This window comes from Gopherus evgoodei, chromosome 6, assembly GCF_007399415.2.
Source record: "Gopherus evgoodei ecotype Sinaloan lineage chromosome 6, rGopEvg1_v1.p, whole genome shotgun sequence".
Lineage (NCBI taxonomy): Eukaryota > Metazoa > Chordata > Testudines > Testudinidae > Gopherus > Gopherus evgoodei.
The window spans coordinates 76,047,930-76,069,855 of NC_044327.1; the positions used below are offsets into that span (position 1 = coordinate 76,047,930).

General features: G+C 38.2%; 1 protein-coding gene across 8 annotated transcripts in view; it reads left to right on the forward strand.

Annotated features, from left to right (window-relative positions):
• MCTP1 (multiple C2 and transmembrane domain containing 1) overlaps positions 1-21,926 on the forward strand; it is a 548,019-nt gene that overhangs the window by 479,296 nt on the left and 46,797 nt on the right. For 4 of the 8 annotated variants that reach the window (XR_004001078.1, XR_004001076.1, XR_004001077.1 and 1 more), the window contains exon 20: positions 4,785-4,882. The exons of 1 other annotated variant lie outside the window; for it this stretch is intronic. Coding sequence is in view for 4 of the 7 variants with exons in the window: in XM_030567947.1 (XP_030423807.1) it covers positions 4,785-4,882 (98 nt within the window). In the remaining 3 variants the exon portion in view is untranslated. Of the gene's footprint in view, positions 1-4,784; positions 4,883-6,064; positions 7,833-21,926 lie in introns of those variants that run through there. 3 more of the 8 variants (XM_030567942.1, XM_030567943.1, XM_030567945.1) reach the window with 1 other exon arrangement.

Sequence of the window (21,926 nt, forward strand, 5' to 3'; positions counted from 1 at the left end):
AGCATCTCAGCAAGGCCAACATCTCCGTCGTTATAGCTGTTTATTGTGTATTACATAATATGTGAGGATGAAGGGGAAAAAGCTACTGTCAGGGTGGACTGAGTGTCTGCTGAATTTGAACAGCCAGATACATGGGCTAATAGAAGAGCCAACTGGAGATATATGGCAAAAGGAGGCATTAAAGAGACTCTTAACAGTCAACCATAATCATGGTGTCTGATGGTTTTATGAAAGTGACTGTCATGTGTACGAAGATTAAATATCAGTGGGTGTTTACACCAAGCATTACAGAATTCACAGCAGGAAGCAAACTAATAAAGATACAGTGTCTCCAAAAAAAGAACTTTGTGTGCAAAGAAACAGACAACAAAATTAAGTCTTCTACCATCACTGTAAAAGGGTGAATCATACTTGAAAATGCCAAGTAAAAAGGAAGAAAAGAGTGATCATTAATATTCAAATATGTAAAACCTACTACAATATAGTAGATTGTGGCTACATATGCACTCTGTGGTTTTCACCGTTCTGTATATGTGTAGCTATGATTCTTCTTCTTGTCCCACCCATGTGAAGTGGTAGGGATAAGGATGTAGACTAGGCTGCCATCTGGTATGTTGGGGGATGTAGCAAGCTGCGACTGTGGAGTTCTCCAATAACTGGAAAGGCTGCTGAGTCCAGGACCTTGGGAATGTAGGTCAATACTGTTCTGCAACATCTGAGTTTGCTGCCTTAGCAAATCCATGATGTCCTGGTGCGCTTCCCGCTGCACCTCTGTCTTTTTCCCTCTCCTGCAGCAACTGCTCTCTCCATTCTCAGTCTCTCATGGTCATATGGCTCCTCCCAAGCCCTATATTCACAGACTTGAGGCAGTAGAAGATGGGAGGGTGTCAGAGAGCAAGTCCTTCTGAATCCTCTTCTTTCTCCTAATCAGGGTCAGACATTCAGGGGCATCTTTCAAGGCCACTTTGTTAGAGGTTGCTGATTAAAACAGACAAAAACAGCACTGATATACAGTCACAATGGAAAGGGACAGATAAGTCTCAAAACTGTCTTACATTATCCCCCTACATACCTTTAATGTGAAATGTTCATTGTCACTTTAGCTTTGGAGCACCTCACTACAGCACTGCTCAGCAGCTCAAACCATGGTGAGTGTTCTGTTGCAGTGAAGTCTTGATTATTTGGCACCCCTCTCTGGATACAGGTATAAGGGAAGTGCAATGAATAATGGCGCTGTTCTCACAGATGGTGGTGATTTTTTTGGCTCACTGCTCAGGATGACAAAGGCACAGAGAACCCAGCTGCAACTGACATCCCAAAGCCACCTGGTCCTGTATGCTGCTAGCCTGTTTATTGCAGCAGTGTCAGCCAAATTTCTTGCAGAGTGATGTGGGAAGGTCTCCTATTGTGGGGTAAGAAACAAGAATGTGCTCCATAGGAATCTTCGGAAGAGGATTGCAGAATATTTCCATGTAAGTTTCATTGACATCTCTCATGAGGATAGAAGAGACATCCCTAAACAATTTATTCTGCATGGCCCCCTCCTGCCTGCTTCAACAAATGAAAAAATTGAAAAGCAGACCTGAGCACAGGAACTGATCTGATGTGAATTGTGTAATCGGAGTACCATACCGCCTTATCCCATGCTTCTTTCTCCTTCATCAGCACATCTTCACTCACCTGATAGAAGTGGCTTTGACTCCAGCAGAGTTTCAAACAGATTCTGCCTCACAGTATGGTCCCTGCCACATCTCATCCCCACCCCCTTTCTTGTGGAGGAAAGACCTCAATATTGATGCAAAAATTACATTAATAAAATTAGTTCGACTTAATTTCCTGTCATTACAAACTTGTTTGCACCTTTACTGAATATTAAGATATAGCTTTAACAAGGTTATAGTCAGAATGTTTGGAAATACATATGTTTGGCTAGTTATGTTAGGAAATGTTAAATCTAATCAAAGAAATTCCAGGTTTCTGTTTTTATTTCCCATGGACAAGCAAATATTAAGAAATAAAGCATGTAAACACTGATATTTTAGGACGAAACATGATTGTGAAAGGAATGTAGGGTGTGTTATCAGAGCAATAAGTTTACGTAAGGTGGGCTCTACCAACGCCCACACTCTTGTGAGAAAATCTACTTGTGTTCTTAAACACGTTAGAGAAAAACATGTTTAGTTGGAGATGTTTTAAACTTTTATTTATTTCTTAAATGTTGAAATGACAAACACCTCTGTGAAATGCAGACTTCCAAATGTTAGCTAAATGAAAACTTCCGAATATAGCTCCCGATGTCATTGCTGTGTAAATGTTAAAATGCCTTATGGACCAACATGGAATCTAATGACCTTGCTCAACTAGTGTGAGAAGCCATTTAAGTATAGGATATTCATATTAATGGAAACTTAATTTCTGACAGTGCACAAGCAAACCCTCAACCAACTCCGGAATAGAAGAATCAAATCTCCAAAGTCGTCAACACTTAATTATTTAAGCTCAAGACTATTTCAATTATTTAATTAAAAAAAAACTGTTTTAAGAACAGAACTTTTGTATAAAAACAGGAATGTTTTGGACTATTGGAAAAAGATTAAAAGATAAAACTGAAAAAATATCTTAGAAAATGGACTGAACAAAAAGAAAAAGGTTTAATTTTAAAAGATATCTGGATCTTTCCATCCCCAAGAACAAAGGCAGTTAAAGAAATACTGCATATTCAAGAGCTGAAAGTGTCACCTAAGCCAACCCTGAAAGGATGACAGCAAGCAACTTTCAATCTCAAAATTTTAAATCTAAAAACCTCAAAAGGGTGTGTTTTTCTATAATTTCTTGAAAATAGGAAGGAGACAGGTGTAAAAACTCTGAAGTGAGCACCTCACACATGCATACAGCCCCTTGCCCCTAGTGCCCCTGGCTACGCTTCTTAGACAGCAAGCATCTCACAACCCATCCTATCCATCCAGTAAGCTGCCACAGACAGCTGGGAAAAACACAGAAGACTCCAGAAGAAACCAGGGAAGCTTCTCCAAAACGTTGACCTGGTTTGGTGAGAGAAAGTTAACTAAGACACTGCCAAGACCGTTGTAATGATTTTATTGGGATATTATTATGCTTTTGTAACTTAAAATATTAACTTTCTCCTGTTAATCATTAGATGGTTAAACCATGTCTTCCTGGAGAAGAGATGGGCTAAACCTTGGCAAACAGAAATAGTGGATTTTAATTGGATTTAGGATTCTTAATATTGGTTAATTGGCCTGAAATGGCTTCTACTAGGTAACTAATTTAAATATTTTCTTCAATTTCATAGGATTAGTTAAGATTGCTTACTTTCTCCAATTATAAACTGTCTGGTTATTTAAGCGTAAGCTGTTTATGTAGAAACAACAATAATTTGCTGCAGTGTCTAATAAGATGCTAAACTGCATTCACAATAATTCTAGGAAACAATATACTTTGGTCTTAACTTACTAAGAGAAAAGCATCCCCTGGACTGGTTCAATCTCCAGGGTGTAATCTCTTTTAAAGCTCTTCACAGAGACAGAGACACAAGCAATTGTAATGGAAGTCACCAGTGATTTACTTGTTGTTTTCTTTTCTTTATTTAATAATAAAATGATTAATAATTGTGATTAGGGGATGCCATGATTAAGACACAGAAAAATAAAGTATGTAAAAGACCCCCCATGACTAAATAGTGGGAGTCACACCCCTGGGTTGGCAGCCAGAGAAACAATTAGTAAGAGTTGGCCTACCGCTTCGTGTTTTTCTCAGCTAAATAGTTTAAGTAATTTTTAAAATAAAATTGTTGTGTCCAACAATTTAAAATTACCCCTTTCCTGTCCACATCCACCCCCTCATCACTGTTCACAGCTGGGATCTCCTCCTCAGGCTCCAGCAAAGCATTCACAGTGCTCTGTAGAGTGTGGTAGAGTCATCACCAAGAATGACATGGTTTGTTGTAAAACTGCAAGTCTGGGGACAACACCAGATTTTTTTGTTGCCCTCCCTTGCCTTCTGGTATCCCAGGCAAAGTTCCTTTGCTATCAGGTGCCATTACTGTTCATCCCTCTCAGGCCCCTGTTTCAGCATCCCCTGTGCACATAGCTGTCAATATTTCTGTGGCTGTTCCATAGCACAGCCTCTTCTCCCTACACAAGTAGATCCAGAATGTCTTGCCTGCTCTCAGCAGGAGTGCTTCTAGTGCCTTTGGAGCTGGCAAGGTCTGATGCACACAACAAAGGTGAGCTGGTAGGTGTGTTCCTCAAGGAGGAGGCAGTTAGGAAAAGGAATTTCAAAAACACACAAGGGATTTTAAAGGAGGGGTGAGGAGGTGGTGGGCAGCTTTGGGTCTCTGTGACCTCTTGGCTGTGGAGTTTGTGACCAGAGAGGCCACTGTTGCAGGAATAGGGGCACTATGGGACAGCTGCAGGAGAGCAGTTAAGAGTTGACATAGGAAATGCAGTGTTTACAGTTGCACAGTGTCACTAGGGGAAGATGATGTCATTGTGTCACTATAATGGTGTGCATATGTTGACAGAAGACAAATTTTGATGTAGACATGCCACAACTAGGTCAATGCAAGTCAACATACGGTACCCTAACTTTGTAGCTTAGACCTAGGCCTGAGTACACGGTGCACTAAGTTAATGCGAAAAAATAAGCCTATGACATGTATCTTAAAATCTTTGTCAGAAGTTTGCCAAAAAATGTTTTTTTAAATAATTGATGATATAAAAACTCCAGAGATTTTAATAACATTTGAACTATCACTTTTCCAGGCATCAGTAAATTTACAAAGAAACTGCGCAGTCCATACGCAATTGATAACAATGAGATACTTGACTTCCTTTCCAGAGTTCCCTCAGATGTACAAGTGGTGTGTATATATTTTTTTAATTCTCATATGGTTGTCAATTTATCATTAGATTAATAATGCTATGGCTTTGGGTTTTTTTATAATTTTAAAAACTGTATTATTTTGTTTTGACTTTATATTCTCTGGCCCATAGAAATTGAAACTCAAACAGGCTGGTGAATCTTCTACACTTTGGGAATTAGTTTTTGCCTTGGTTGTGTCTTTAGGGAGCCTCAAGGGCAATCAGTAAAAAAAGGTTTGGGAAATGGTAGTGGGTGACAGAGTTGCTATTAACCAACTGCCAGGGACTGTTGTAAATATCACTGGAGTAATGTTGTGCTGGAGTTTGTTGTAGGAAGTGCTGCCTGAAGCTATCAGCCCCTGAAGAGAGGAAATAGGGATATCAGATAATGAAAGGAAATTCAATAGTGCAGTCAATGGCAGGCTGTTTTGCCCAGTATCTTGTGGTAGCACCGTGAATTTGGGTTGTTGTTGTTGTCACTTATTTTTCTAAGGTGAAAATTGTTGTTTTATTTACCATAGGGGATGAGGTTGCCCTTTAAAAAAAGAAAAAAAAGTGTTATGAAGTTCATATTCACCCACGAAAGCTCATGCTCCAAAACGTCTGTTAGTCTATAAGGTGCCACAAGACTCTTTGCTGCTTATATTGGGGTGTGGGATCTTACGTGAACTGTTAAGTGTTACAGCACGTTGTTCTCATAAATCACTAGGTAGATCAATAGGATAGGCTTTAACATTTTTAGATGCTGGGTTAAATTCATACTTGGTGTTGCACTTGCATACATTATGTCTGAATCTGCCCCTCTACGTGGTGTGGGCTTTGCATTACTGAAGAATGTATTAAATAACAGTTTGTAAGGAATTTGTATTGATCTCTTTCAACTGGATACTGTTTGATTTTCAACGTAATATTTTGTGAGGAAAACAAAAAAGACTTCACTAAATCAATATCCTATTTTATTTCCTGGCAGGATTTTCCTAATTCTGATTTTTCTTCTTACTCCAGATCTATCATTCTATTGTTTTTGCAGCCCAGCTGCAGATCCCATACAGTTTGAAGCAGGATAGCACTTTTTTCCCTCCAAGGAAAAAAAAAATCTCTCATTCCTTTGGTGCTTTTTTTTTTTCCTGCTGGTGAGTGGCCACCTGACCAGTTTCTTTCTGAATGTTGTGTTTAAACAGGTGCACTACCAGGAACTGAAACAATATCCCAGTCACAGCCCAAATAAGAGGAAGAGAAACAATCCTGGCTAGCCAACTTCATCTCCTGAGGAGTCTAGCATCCGCTAAGGGAAGATAAAAGGAAAAGCCCAAAGCCTAGGCAGCATTTCCTTTCTCTAAGCTTTTTATTTATTTTGCCTTTTTATCACAGTGGAGAGAATTTGTAAATATTGTACAAAGACATTTATCATTCAAAATATACTTAGCATTGTACAGACAAATTTGATGAAGCCTTCAAATATGGGTCATACTGTGGGGAAAGCCTGTGATTCATAACATAACACAATAAAAATACCTAATGTAAAATAAGTGGTAGATCTGTAATATTTTTTGATAGTAGAAGGCACATAAAACTAAATTAAATATTCAAGTCATGCTGATTAAATCTGATTTGAAAATGTAAGTGCAGTTTTATTTGAACGTTAATATTTTTATCCAATAAGTTTCCATTAGTTTTTTATTTTTTATACCTTTAAACGGAAATACAATGTAATGGAACTTACTGCATTTAAGTTTTATCAAAGCTTTAGGCACTCTTGTTAACTTCTGCTGCAGTGTATCCAGACTGACTTGGGCTACCTGTAAGCTAATGAGAAATACAAGTGCAAATCTCTTACTAGAGCTCCATTAATTAAAGGGATTCCAGACTTTTTTATCATTCCTTCACGAGACTTTAAAATACATACATATATCTAAAAATACTGCCAGGTTTGTAACTGACTACATCTTTTTATATGTACCACTAATATTAATTTGTACTAACTAGTTTAGTGAATGAAATACATAGTTCAGTTGTAAAGAAAATATTATCAAACTAAATCCATATTGCTTCAGGTTATGAACACCATTTGTGCACATAAAGACTTAATACTAAACTGTTATAGAAATGTTTTTGCTTTCTAATTACAAAGTCGTATTAAAATGCTTCATGGCATATCATATTATCTGTTTGGTGTGACATACAGTATAAGGGAAAAATGCAGTGGTAAAAGTGATATACTAGTTTTATTTCTTTATTTCGTAAAGTAATCAGTCCTTCTGATACAGATGTGCCCCACTGCCTGAAAGTCTATTTTGTAAATTAAATGGCATGCACACAAAAATGATTTACATTTCAAATGTTTTAATAGCCATTGTATAAATCATGCAGAGATATGAGATCTCTATATCTTAATATATCTCTATATATTAAGAGTTCTACACCTAAAGTAACTCCATACATAGGAGTGTGCTATCCACTACTAAGGGCCTACTTATTTGACTCTTAGGCAAAATTCTATGTAACATTACTAGGAGTATTGACTGAGTAGGAACTGCAGGTTTGTGGCCATGAGAAATTCTCTGCGCCTTACTTTGTGGGGCACCTCGCTTGTGTTGTGATTGCTGGGAAAGTTGTATTGCACTACGTATTTGAAAAAGATATTTAGAAATAGCGTGTGCAGGGAAATGTATATATGTGTCTAGCTCTCATGAGCAGTGCAGTTAATTATTTAATTTGGAAACTTATTTTTGTTGTAAAGATATGTTGCTAATTGCTGCTTCTTATAATAGAGCTATTTTGATATTTTCTGTTTGTATAACATGTCTGAAAATGTCACTCCTATTACCTTTCTGTTAAAAGCCTTTGGCCTAAATGTGCTCCAGTTAGAGCAATCTATTTTAATGCACCCATACCTATCCTGTCACTGTTGGTTGCTGAAGAACAATACACCATTAATGAACAACTCAACCGTACTAAAGCATCATTATTGTGAGACTCTTGTTTGAAATAACTTTCAGTTTGATAAAGTGTAAAAATTTGTCCCCTGTTGATGTGTCCAGACTTTCTCTGCTGTACTGAAAGCCTTGTCCATCTTATCCATCCATTGTTGTGCAATTTCCTATACTGAATTTCTAATATTTAGTTCAATTGTAATGTCTACCTTATGAACATATACAACATTGTCCAGCTACACTAGAAGGAGGACAGGAGATATGCTGTGGTTTAATGAGCTGCCAACTTTACTCTTAAATGCTTGGGCGTACCTCACAGATGAAAGTGCAGGTAATTCCATAAACCTATATGGAGGGGGCTTCTGTCACTCTCCTCTTTACATATTCTGGTCCCCTCACTATCCTCCCATCCCCTCAACTGTATTGGGGGGGGGGGTAGGTGGCGGAGGGAGAGACACTATGGACAATATTGGTTCCTGCCTGTACGAGTCATAAACAGCCTGTTTCTGCTCCTTTAAATCCTTTACCAATCCATTTTATCTGAGTGAACCCAACAGGCAACGATCAAGTTATCTCTCTCCTGCCATCCATCTCCACCCTGTGACAAACAGAAGCTAGGGACACCCTTCCTTACCCATCTTGGCTAATATCCATTAACGGACTTAACCTCCATGAATTTATCCAGTTCTCTCTTAAACGCTATCACAGTCCTAGCCTTCACAACCTCCTCCGGCAAGGAGTTCCACAAGTTGACTGTGCACTGTGTGAAGAACTTCCTTTTATTTATTTTAAATTAATTTCATTTGGTGGCCCCGAGTTCTTGTATTATGGGAACAAGTAAATAACTTTTCCTTATTTACTTTCTCTACATCACTCATGATTTTATATACCTCTATCATATCCCCCCTTAGTCTCCTCTTTTCCAAGCTGAAAAGTCCTAGTCTCTTTAATCTCTCCTCATATGAGACCCATTCCAACCCCCTAATCATTTTAGTTGCCCTTCTCTAAACCTCTTCTAATGCCAGTATATCTTTTTTGAGATGAGACCACATCTGTATGCAGTATTCAAGATGCGGGCGTACCACCGCTTTATAGAAGGGCAATAAGCTACTCTCTGTCTTATTGTCTATCCTCTTTAATGATTCCTAACATCCTATTTGCTTTTTTGACCATCACTGCATACTGCGTGGACATCTTCAGAGAACTATCCACAATAACTCCAGGATCTTTTTCCTGATTCATTGTAGCTAAATTAACCCCCATCATATTGTATGTATAGTTGGGGTTATTTTTTCCAATATACATTACTTTGCATTTATCCACATTTAATTTCATTTGCCATTTTGTTATTCAATCACTTAATTTTGTGAGATCTTTTTGAAGTTCTTCAGTCTGCTTTGGTCTTAACTATCTTAAGCAGTTAAGTATCATATTCAAACTTTGCCACCTCACTTTTTACCCCTTTCTCCAGATCATTTATGAATAAGTTGAATAGGATTGGTCCTAGGACTGGCCTTTGGGGGATACCACTCGTTACCACTCTCCATTCTGAGAATTTACCTTTTATTCCTACCCTTTGTTCCCTGCCTTTTAACCAGTTCTCAATCCATGAAATGACCCTCCCTCTTATCCCATGACAACTTAATTTATGTAAGACCCTTTGCTGAGGGACATTGTCAAAGGCTTTCTGGAAATCTAAGTACACTATGTCCCCTGGATCCCCCTTGTCTATATGAACTCTAATAGATTAGTAAGACACTATTTCCCTTTACAGAAACTATGTTGACTTTTGCCCAACAATTTTATTCTTTACTATTGTTTCAACTAATTTGCCCAGTACTGATGTTAGCCTCACTGGTCCGTAATTGCTGGGATCACCTCTAGAGCCCTTTTAAAATATTGGTGTTAGATAGATAGATAGATAGCTAATGTGTCTTCCAGTCATTGAGTACAGAAGCCGATTTAAAGGACAGGTTACAAACCATAGTTAATAGTTCCACAACTTCACATTTGAGTTCTTTCAGAACTCTCGGGTGAATGCCATCTGGTCCCGGTGACTTGTTACTGTAAAGCTTATCATTTAATTCCAAAATCTCATTGCAACTATTGCAATGCCCCCAGTGTATTCTGCCAGTATCTGGTATTTCTCCACAGGTGGGAAAGTGGGTGCTGCTCCACCCAAAAGAGGGCTTTTGCTGCACTGGCATGGACTTGTAGAGTCCCTCCCCTCTCTTCTGGTCAGTAGGAGGTGGGGAGGAATGGGTGAGCCTCCCCAGTTGACCTAGTCTGTAGCAGAAAGTCACTGCCTGGCTTACTAGCCCTTAAAGGGCATACACCTTTTCCAACAATCTGGACAACAGCTTCCACTGCTTAATGTATGGTGAAATCATTAAACAAGAAGAAGCTGTCAGTATTAGATATAGATAGGTATGTTTGATATTTCTCAGCATTTTTCTTTGGTAACCTGAACTCTTGTTTTCTTGTGAATTATATGCTGGAAGAAGCATGGGCTGAAGCAGAATGAAAACTTCATTTTTTCAGTATACAGCAGTAAATTTTTCAAGATTAAAATCAAAAGTAGAGAGTTATCCTTTAATATTTTAATGCTTCACCCACCTACAGTGCATCTCATTGTGCAAATGAAATTTACATAAGCGACACCGATTAAAAATGCAACCTCATTATATAGGCTGGGCCTGCAGCAGTTAAAGTCAGTGCTCCACCATGGTTTCTCACTGATTTGTCTATGGCTCCATTTTTGCTCTCTGAGAGTTGTGAGAGCAAGTATAGGACGCCACTTCGGAGACTAGTGCCTCATGTTAGTAGATTAATTCTAGAGGTAATTTCTACAGCTGTTTAGACACAATGTGAAATTATCTCATGGCATTTCTGAGAAATGACATTTTTGTACAGCAACATTTTACTACCTTTATAAAAGTTAATTTCTTGGTAATGTATACGTTCACAGAAACCCCCCACAGGGTTAGTCTAAACCCTTTTTTCCCCTCCCTTGTGGCAGAAATGAGAAGGTATAATCACTCATTTAGTTACTTTTCCAAGAAAGGGATGCTGCATTATAACTTAGGTCAAACAGAGGGGTTTTCACAAAATAAATATGTAGGGTGGAGTGTCCTCTAGGATCACATGTGGCAAGGGACTAGTAGTCAGGAGGGCCTTTATTCTCAGTTCAGGGGTGAGACTCAGGGCTTGTCCACATTGCTGCCCATTGATCCTGCAGGTAATCAATCCATCACGTCTAGTGTAGATGTGACACATCGACTGCTGAGCGCTCTCCCATCAACTCTGGTACTCTACTGGAGTAAGAGGCGCAGGCAGAGTCAACAGGGGAGCGTCAGCTGTCAACTCAGCGCAGTGAGTAGATTTTAAGTTATTCATGTAGCTGAAGTTGTGTAATTTCCCCACACTGGTGTAGATCAGACCTCAGTGACTCAGGCTGATAATACCTTAGTTGTGCTCTAAGTAGTTCTCACACACGTGAGAAACTTAACTGAAAAGTGCTACCCTGTACTTACTATAGAACAAGTAAGAGTTAAAATATTAGTATAAGCACAGTAATGAAGAAGGTTGCATGTTATAACAATTTTTTTTTTACTATGCTACTGGGCAGTAAGACTGTGGCATGCAGTACTTTTAGGAGGAAGAGCTAAAACTACCAACAGCTATCTAATATGAAGATAATAGAAAATCACATTTCTTCTAATATAGACAGCACAAAATAAGGGAGGGAGAAGAGACACCCCCTAAGAAAAACAGCCACCACACTACTTTACCCTTTCTACCATGTAACAAATCACAGAAAGCTAAGATAACCCATATAAACCTTTAGAGCTCTTTCCCAAGCAGCAATACGCTCGCTGGTTCTAAATAGCCTCCTAGTTCCCCTTAATCTATTCTGCTATGAGAGGTTATGTTTACGGAAGAAACAGACTCTCTCATTTTCCAGCATGCCACAGTCTTGGTGGGGTGATTTCCAGATTGCTTTGCAAGAAACAGCTGATTGAAGCAGAGGCCCCTCCCTTTTTAAAATGGTGATTGTTAGGTTCTAGGAAGAGGCCTTCTCTCCCATTCTTCCACCACAGATTAACTCCTCTGACCTGAAACCTTCCTTTTCCAGAGGCTTTGGAGAACAGGACTGCAATTACAGGTATTGGGCAGTAGAAACATTTGGAACATTTTATATTAACTTCAGTTTAAGACAACTAAAGCATAAAAGAAACCAATCTTCAAATCCTTTACTAGGGAACTCTGCTCTCAGAAAGAATTGTGAGATACTTAGGTTATCAATGGGCTTGATGTAAACATGGTATCTTTACAAAAAGCCACTATTATCTTTTCAAGAGCACTTAAGAGAACTAGGTGGAAGATGACCAAGGTTGGGAGCATGAAGCAGCTAATAAAGTGGTTAGGGGTAGAGCAAAAGGAGTGATGATGGGAAAGTAGAGAAGTGCAGGAACTAGAGCATATAGGTCCTTAAAGGCAAAAAATAATAAGGAGCATGTAACACTGTTGCTAGTAGTCCTAAGGAATTTGAAAAGGACAAGGTCAGAGCATTAGGCAAGGTAGATTATTCTTGCAGCACAATTCACTGTAAATGCAATATATCCCTTAAATTCCCTGGATTTATTACTGTAATGTAAGTTTTACTTATAAATTAAGATTTTTAGATCAATAAAATATTCATTTAAAAACTGACACACACATTTCATGAACTGTTACGGTATTAATATCCAAAGTAGTAAGAATCTCTGAGCTGAGCAATAAGTATCTATTAGAGAGAGTGTGTGTCATACTTCTACAGAATTTCTTTTTGGTGTGTAAGAATTTATTACCTAATGAATTAAGCCATAGCCATATTTAAAATCAGTTAAATTAAATCTGGATATTTAATATAAAAATCCTAAAAAGACAAACTTAGCCCCAGTAAGATGGTAAGTAAATATAAACATTATTTCCCAGATCAACTGTAATGCAACAACAAAAAAATCCAATTATGTCAAAAATGCTTTTTTATATTTGTCAGATTATTCAGTAGAAAAGCCTAAATAGTTTAGCCTCTACTGGTGTAGCAATAAGTAAACACAAATGTTTCTTTTAACATAAAAGATCAATAGAAAACCAAGTCAAAACTGTTTTTCAGTCAAATTGCAAATAAATTAGAACAGGTTATTCACAGAAAGTCCACAAAATTAATTTGCTTATTGATATCAAGCTGATTGAAGAGCATTCAAATGGGCTGACATTTGCTTACCTTCTTTAACCTGCTGGGATGATTCAATACTAAAGCTAAGGCAAATAGTACAATTGTATCACTAGTGAGTAGCTTTTCATAATTTTATAGACTTTGCTTTTAAAAAGTGCTTTTAGGCTGAAAGTTGATAAAGACAAACTTTTAGGAGCAAAAATATCACTAAAACACAAACAGGCCAACATTACTTCCAGTACATGTAACTTTGTGGTTGCATTCGGGTACAATGATATGCATTGACCAGTGGAAAAGGAGGGACAGTCAGCTGGAAGTCTTATTAAATAAAGGGGAACCTTGAATATCAACATGATTAAGCTTCACAACTCTCAATTTAGAAAAGAAATTAAATGTCTTAAACAACTGTTTTACAATATGATGTATGTAACATTGTTTTGGACACTGCAGGAACACAGATAATACATCAGGATTTTGGTTTTAATATATTACACACATCTGGGAAAACTATCTGGCAATAACTCATTAGGTGCAGGTCATTTTTCCCCCCTGTAATCTGCATCACTAGGGGGAAGCTACTCCCAAGCCTCCCTTTCCACACCTTTAACTTGATCTCAGTACTATTGTTGGGACCCCTTTTGTTCCTAAGATGTTTAAAAATATATGAGGAATAGGGATTGGTTCCTTGCTGTACCACACACTAGGAGCCTCAATCCCATCCCCCACAACCTCTTCAAAGATGCATTCTTCTAATCTTGCTTCCAACTGTAGTTTGTCGTGGAACCAGACTCCCCTATTGAATGATGATTGGCACTGAGCACCTGCCAAGATGCAACAGCGTCCTCTTTGCAACCTAACCTACTCAACGGGCTGGGCAGCTAAGGGGAAGCCAAAAAAAATCTCACACTGCCCAGGCCAATTGGTCAGTGAGGGAAAAATTCCTTCTGAGCCTCAACCCCTCCTCCAAAACAAAGGCCTTTTCCTCTTTCCAGGGTGCCAATTAATCCTCCCCTTGGGTGCACAGGAGCCAATGGGCTTCCACTGCACCTTCAATCCACCTAATCAACTAGGAAGTTCCCCTGCCCCAGCTAATTTCCTAGTTCTCAAGCCCAGGAAGAAGATGGAAATCCTTAAAAGGGAAGCTCAAGGCATTCTTTCCTCTGCTACCCCATCTCTGAAAATAGGTCACCTGGGGCATTTTTATTGTGAAGCTGAACTGAGGAAAGTGGCCACAAGCACATGCACAGTAGTATTTTAAGGATTGTTAGGATGTATATTTAAACAAGATCTGCTCCACCTCTGAGAATCTGACCACATACCCCTTGGTATTGTTAAAGATAAAAAAATACATTTTTTCATAGTGCTTCTAGGTTTAAAATGTTAATTGCCACAGAAAAATTTATTAAAAACACAACTGTGATGTCATTGATTAGTAAAAAAGCACTAATAGTTTGTTTAAAGGACAAAAATCTTAACTCCAATATGCTCCTGAAAGTGAAAGTTGTTTACAAGAAAACAAACATGATTTACTGGAAAAAGGATGGAGAAGGTACTAAAGAAGCCACTGAAGGATCAGCGTCCTATTTTTTCTTACCCTTCATGGACACAAGTATACTGTCCTCTCCCCCATTCTGTAAACAAAAAAGCTTGGTCCCTACCTACCTACCATCCAGTCTCTTTTCACCTCTTAACTGGCTGAACAAATCACTTACTTATAACTGTTGACTTGAGTTCCTCTCCTTCTAAATCCCCTTCAGTCTAGTTTCTGCCATTCCCCTCCACGGTTAGACACTGCTCTCACCAAGTGCTTTAAGTGTCCAGTTCCAAGGTTTCTGCTCCATCCTCCTCCTTGACCTTTTAACTGCTTCTGCACAGTTGATAACCTTTTTTAAAATCTTGCCCTTTCTCAGCTGCCACTTCTCCAACTTCTCTTGTCACTCCTTCAGCATCATTTTCAGTGAGTCCACTTCTTCTCCTCTCTATCCTTCACCTTCTCCTAATTTCTTGAAAATCCTCTCTTCACACAGTTTCAACTACTATCTTTAAACCAATACATCAGTTTTACCCTAACTCCTAGAGCTGTCTCCAGTCCAGTCCTACATCTTTTCCATGCGTCTCACCCTCAACTTAAACAGAGCTCCTTGTCTTCCCTTCAAGCCCTCCCCCACTTCCTCTTTCTTTTCTCTCATTCACCACTGCCATCCTCCCTCTCAATCATGCCTACATCCTGGACCCCATCTTCTTTCTAGATCCTGCATATCTCAATCTCATAGAAATCTTCAACTTCATCCTCCATAGTATCTTTAAGATTTCGCCTCTTCTTCCTGTCCACAGCACTGAAATTCTAGTTCAGGCCCTCATCTACCATCTTGACCTAAACAAACACCTTCTCTGGGCTTCCGAACACAAGACAATCTAGCTGTCCTGTGTAAACACCTTCATATTACCGTTACTCTCATCTGCTTTCCCCCATTTCTTCTAAATATTTACTATGCCCATTTGCTATGCCTAGTCTGAACATTAGGTTATAAACTTTCGAGAAAGATTGAACTCTGTTATTACAGCATTTAGCACTATGGGGCTCTGCTGGTGGCTAGGGAGACTGGGTGCTATGGTCTTTTACATAATATCCCCCCTGTCCTTGGCAGACATTTATCCTTCCATGCTGGTTAGGTACTTAGCTGCTCACTTTCACTGCTTAAGGTAGTTGTATTTAAGCAGTGGGCACAGATTCTGAAGCATCTGGGAATCCTACCACATGAAAGGTACTATAGAAATGAAAAATACTAGAACTCAAGGTCTACCAGTAGCATTTGGGAATAAAGGGAAGAAACAATCTTTGGCAGGAGGTTGTGTAGGTGTTACTGTAGTATGTAAGCATTAAACTATGGGCTAGGTCATTTGGGGCTATAGTATACTGATTTATAGAATCTGGCTGCACTTCAGTGAAAGGGGAGGAACTTGTGCTTCTGAATGACTAGAATCAAATCATATCTTTGCATTTTATTTTGGAAGTGTTCAAGGACAAGGCCACAACAACAAAAACAGGAAGGCAGTGGTGTGTAAAAGTGTCATGTTTCCAGTAAGCACTCACATCAAAGCAGGGACATTTGGGGATGGATAGAAGAAGAGGGTTATTCTAATGAATTATGCAAAGCTGAAAACTAATTTTCACACTGCAGTTTTCCTGTTCTTTTGCTAAGTCCTGTTGTTTGTATAATTATACACAGTGATTAGATTTTTGCAGTTTGGCCCCTTTCTGAAGAGGGCAACACAGAGGTTGTGTTTTGACCCTACTCTCTCCAAAACAATGACATTTAAAAATAAAATAAATTTTAAATTATTAACATTTTTAGTTGATGCACAGTCAAATGTGAAGATATTCAAATTTAGGAATGCTATTTAGATTTTAATTCAACCAGAGGTAAATCAAAGGGAGGAAAAAAGAGTCTCAGTGGTGAAGCTTAAGTGTTCATACCAGCAGTCCAGCTAGAGAACTGGGTTTCAAATCTTACTGAGGACACAGATACTCAAGAGTTTTGGTGTCTGCTAGTCCTTAAAATCACAGACCCACTTTATAATCTGGCACAACTGAAAGTAACCAGGATTAGAAGAGCAGGGTTAATGCAAATAAGGCTTCAGGTGCACTGTCATACCTGTGTGTGGAGGCTTGCATAGTATCTACCCATGGTGCTCCTGGCTCAAACTAATGCATTTATCCCTCACTTTTCATTAGCATTAAATTAAATGTTACCAATTTAAAAAGGAAAATGACAACAGATAAGGGTGAAATGTCAGCCTTACCTTTGAATTGCCTGGGTTTTGTCTGTATCTCAGCCCTGAAAGTTAAATTCTTCTTTGCATTTAACATACAGTTGATGAAATATGACATACATTACTGCAGCTGTTCAACAGGGTCTGTGCTGTTGCTATACTGATATTTTATTTTAGTTCATGTCCGCGGAGTGAATATCCAGCACTATCATTTAACAGCAGCTTTTTACCTTACATTTTAAATCCTTGTAACACCAAAAAAGCTATTGCTCTAGTGTCTGAACTCAGTATGTGCAGAAGTAGCAAATGCAAAAGTTACTAGTTTATACTTACCTCATCTCAGTGTTAAACCACATCTACAAATGAACTCTAGTAAACAAATGTTATTTGGTGTTTTTAAAACATTGATGTCTCAATTTCACATCCACAGACATTCTCATATACGTACATCCCTAATGAAATCTATTTGGGATGTATCATTTACCAAAAGTAAACAGACAGTCAAAATTTTTTTTAAAGCACCAAAGTTCCATGGCCTTTCATTGAGACTTAGGCACTAGTCACACAGGAACTTCTGATAATTGGTCTTGACTGGCTAATTTGCCAGCCTTTCAAACCAAACCTCTCACCTTTTAACTTCAGCTATACCATGATCTGCAGAGCCTGCTACCAAAGACAAGCAATTAAATGGTTAGTGTAGAATGCTAAACTAGATAAAACACTTATTTAGGACAAAGTACCCCCATAATTAAAGAACAAAAAACAAATGTGTATAAGCCATAAGAGAATGGACCAGATTCAGCCCTGCTATGCCAGAGGAAATGGGAAGGCACAGCAGGGCTAGAAAGGTGATGGTGCCACTGCCAATGATGAGACGAGGCACCTTTGCTTCTGCATGGAATGCCATAGGACCACTTGAAAGGGGTTCAAATCAGCACAGAAGCAAACAACATACTTCGTTGCAATTACTCTTTACAGTAATTTAGGCCAGCTTCCCCCATAGGTTTGGGAGTAGGTTGAGAATCTGGCAAAGCTTAGGTAGGTCCCATGCTGATTGGAAAATGCCAACCCCATGGTCCACTTGGAGTCCCTACAGTGCCACCCATCCCTACACTAATCAGGTAGTGGGACAGGGTGGCACTCATCCATTTACAATCTCCTCTCAGCCCAGATATATGGGTACTCTCCTCTGCATGCAGAAAGCAGAGGGGAATATAGGACCTAAGACTGTAAACTCTTCTGAACAAGAATCATGTTTCCAGATGGATCCAGGAAGCCCTGGGTATACCTAGTGCATTGTAAAAATAACATAACATGTTTAGGAATTCAAAAATCTGGCTGGGGTAACAGAGGCAGGCAGAAGAAAGAGTAAAGGAAATAAAGTTTGCTGAGAAACTGAAGTTGTATACCACTTACGTATACCATCGTTACAGCATGGGTAGTTTACCAACCAGCTACTTATACCATCTGCTTGTGTTTCTAGTTGATCAGTCTGTCCCTGGCTTTCGCTGATAGTTGAGTGGCTTTAACTCAGACTACTTTGCCTGTTTAGAAAAAAAAATATTATCAGCAGATATAAAATGAAAAATTAGTTCATCTGTGTAAAGTTTCTTTTACAGTAGTTGCTTTCCTTCTTTCCACTGTGGAGGCATGAGATAGCACCCTTTGACAGAACAGTAAACCAGCAATTTTACTAGTAGCTAGGACTCACTGTAGGCAAACTAGATAATACTATTTCAAAGCTTTGTCTCTTAAACCTGATGCTGCTGTCATACAATATGCATTTGAAAGCATTTTTCTGGATTTGACAAGAAAAAAGAACCTTAGTCTAATAACAGTAGTGAACTCCCTATAAAAACATCTATGGTAGAGCCTTTGATAAGTGTATCCATCATTTCAAACTCAACACAAAAAAGCAGGGAGGGAACTGATAAGATTAAAAGACCCATCGGGGAACAAGTAATTCTTCATGTTCCATGAACACTCCTAAAATCATAAGGGGTTGATAGAGAAGATATGTTATCATCAAGGCACATGGTATCCATATGAAAATTTTCAATCTTTAGCAGTTTAAGAGTCATTACAGATAGCATGTCCCTCACACAGAGAAGTTCTGCTTTGAGAAGGCTTAAACTAATGATTGGTAGACCACCTCAAACTGACAGATCAGAAACATTCTCAGAGGAAAATTTCAGCACATACCTTAAAATGTCCCCAAAAGACCCATCTATATAACACGATAAGACCTCATTAAAAAATCCTGTAAGGAACAGGGTGCTAGCCTCACAGCTTAAGTGTGAAGTAGAAAATATCAAATTAAGAATAAATGGACAACTAGTGCACAAACAATATTAGAAAAATCATCAACTATTAAAACATGAAATAATGTTTTACTGCAATCGGATTATATAATAGCATTTATATTCTAAAAAGAGCGTCACACACAAATCATTGCATCATACCTGCTCTATCTTCAATGACTTTTCAATAAAATAGTTCTTGCTTCTCTTAAAAAAGACAGGATAACTGAACAATAGTTGTCTTATTGCAGATTAGTAGTCTGACTAAAACATACCCTATCGGTAAATACAACAGCAATATTGGTTGAATTAAATATACCAGCTGTTAAGAGAAAAAAAGTGAGACCCTCCTCAAGAATTACCAACCTGAATATCTATGAAAATTAAGAAATGCATAAAAAGTTCAGTTATGAGAAAGAAGAATTACAGTTCATTACTCTAACCTTTAGCTATATATAAGGGACTCTGATGACCGATAAAATTCTTTGTGTGCGTCAGCACTCCTAGATTAACAATCTTTATAAACCAACTACTCAATCATTATTTTGTTTTTAATTCTTTTGCAATCAAGATGAATCACAACTTTCAAGGCCAATACAGCAACTGCCCCTCTGAAAGACTGGTGGAGTGCTTGAATGGGCGAAATTTAAATGCAGATATATTTGTCTTAATATAGTATAGAAACCAAAGCATTAAATACTGCCATCTTTTCCCTTTTCCTTCCCAACCAGTAATCTCTTCCACTGTAGCAGCCTACAACAGTAATTCCTACTAGCATTACTGACAAAGGAAATAAGTATATTCCATTTTCCCCTTATTAACTATTATCCAGTTTAAACAGATAGGGATGCACACAAAGATCTCAATCCTAGTGGATCATGTCTAAGTATTTTTAGAGTAATTTAATCAGTCATTTAAAGCATAGTTGCTTACAGATACTCAGTGTAGCATTATTGCAGTCTTGGAGCCTTAAAATTCCACGTCTTACAAGGGATTTCCTCCCCTACTGTGTGAATTGCCTTGAATAATATAGGAGTTCCTCTAAAAACAAAGATGATTTTGCTTAAGAAGAGGTGCTGTAAAGTTTTCAGGACTGCACACACATGCCAAAAGTGGTACCTAGTGATAACACAATTTACAATAATTCACCCTGAACCACATTGGTTTACATGGGGAAAAATAAGCACTTGTATTTTAATGAGTTGATGGGTAAAGCTGCTAAATGTTGTAAAGTCTAAAATTAAGCCAATACTAAAGATTTAACATGTAGACACCATACAATCATAATAATAAAACAATTCATACTTTTCTATTGGGCCTTTAATTGAAAAGGAGCCCATCGCTTTTTACACATTAAATATATACAGCATCACTGAAATCAAGCTGGGTGAGTAAGGAGGCAGCCAACTGAACACAGCACATTGGGGGGAAACAGTAGGGGAAAGGGAAATATTTTGGCCAGTGACATGAAGGCAAACTCCTAATCTTACTAAAAGCACCATTTGATTTTTAACATCCATGCAAAGCAGGCAGGAAAAAATTTTAAGATCTCATCTTAAAGACACACCCACCCACACATCAAGATTCTATTTATCTACCTTAGCTGAATAACTGGGACTTGTACCAGTGGTTTCAAGGTGTGTAAATGTTTCACATCTGGTGGTTAGACTACTAAACCCTCATTCCAGTTTATCAACATTTTCTCAAAGTTTACTAAATGGGATTGCCTTAATTTCTGACAGTGATATTTATATTTATGACTTAGTTGCAAATGCAGACATCAAGCTAGTAATGCTCATAAATATTTGTATTATTTTCCCCCATTAATGCATCAGAAAGATAAATAAATGACAAGCTTCCTTTGTAGAACAGACCTACATTTAAATGTTCTCAGATAGTTTAAATCAAAGCTATTTAGATTTAGATTTTGTGTTCAAGTTAACCTATTTATTGGGCCTGTTTTCAAAATACCATGATATTAAGCAGAAATATTACAACACTGTATCATCCCAATTTAAAATAGTATGTTAAATATTATATGACATTATGTTCCAGTACATTCAACATCATCAAGTTCAAGAGAAAACTTAAAAGCAAGCACATAGGTCAGCAAAGGCCTACAGTTCAAATTCAATTTTTGACACAGCAACTTTCAATAATACTGAAGACAAGAAATGGTTAATTTCCGACAAAATATATTCTTTAAACAGTATGATGGGTTTGCACAGCACTTTACAAAAAACCAAACAATTAACTGGTATTAAATATTAAACTCGCTGACTAGTAGCCTGAGGATGACAGCCTTCAGAAACAGAGGGAGAAGATTGCAAGAAAGCAAGCAGTTTCTTCCACCTCACAAGGGAGAATAAGCCAGACTGGCCTGAGCTCTGGATAGAGAGGTTATGCGTAGATAAGGTCACTGTTATTTTAAATCCACTTCTTTAAGCACCGAGTACCTCTCGGACAAAATAAATCAGGCTTTGTTTTGAAGAAGCTGTTTTTATCTCACTGCAAATGTATGCTGTCACAGGCTCTGAAAGAGCGAATCCTTGCAGAGTCCAACCCCAGTTAAATCTGCTAAATTAGTCACACTTGATATCCAGGGGGCTGTAATCCAGAACCTGCTCTGAAAGTGGGTGAATTGTGGAATTCCATCCCAGAAAACCTAAAGACATGATTTCTGATACCTATGTGGGGTGCACGCAGGGAGATCTGGAGATGGGACAACAGGGCAGCCTACCAAGGTACCATGACAAGGGGTAATTTTCCAGTGGAAAAAGAAGGGTCTGCAAAGAAACAGCTTCTTCAAAACTTC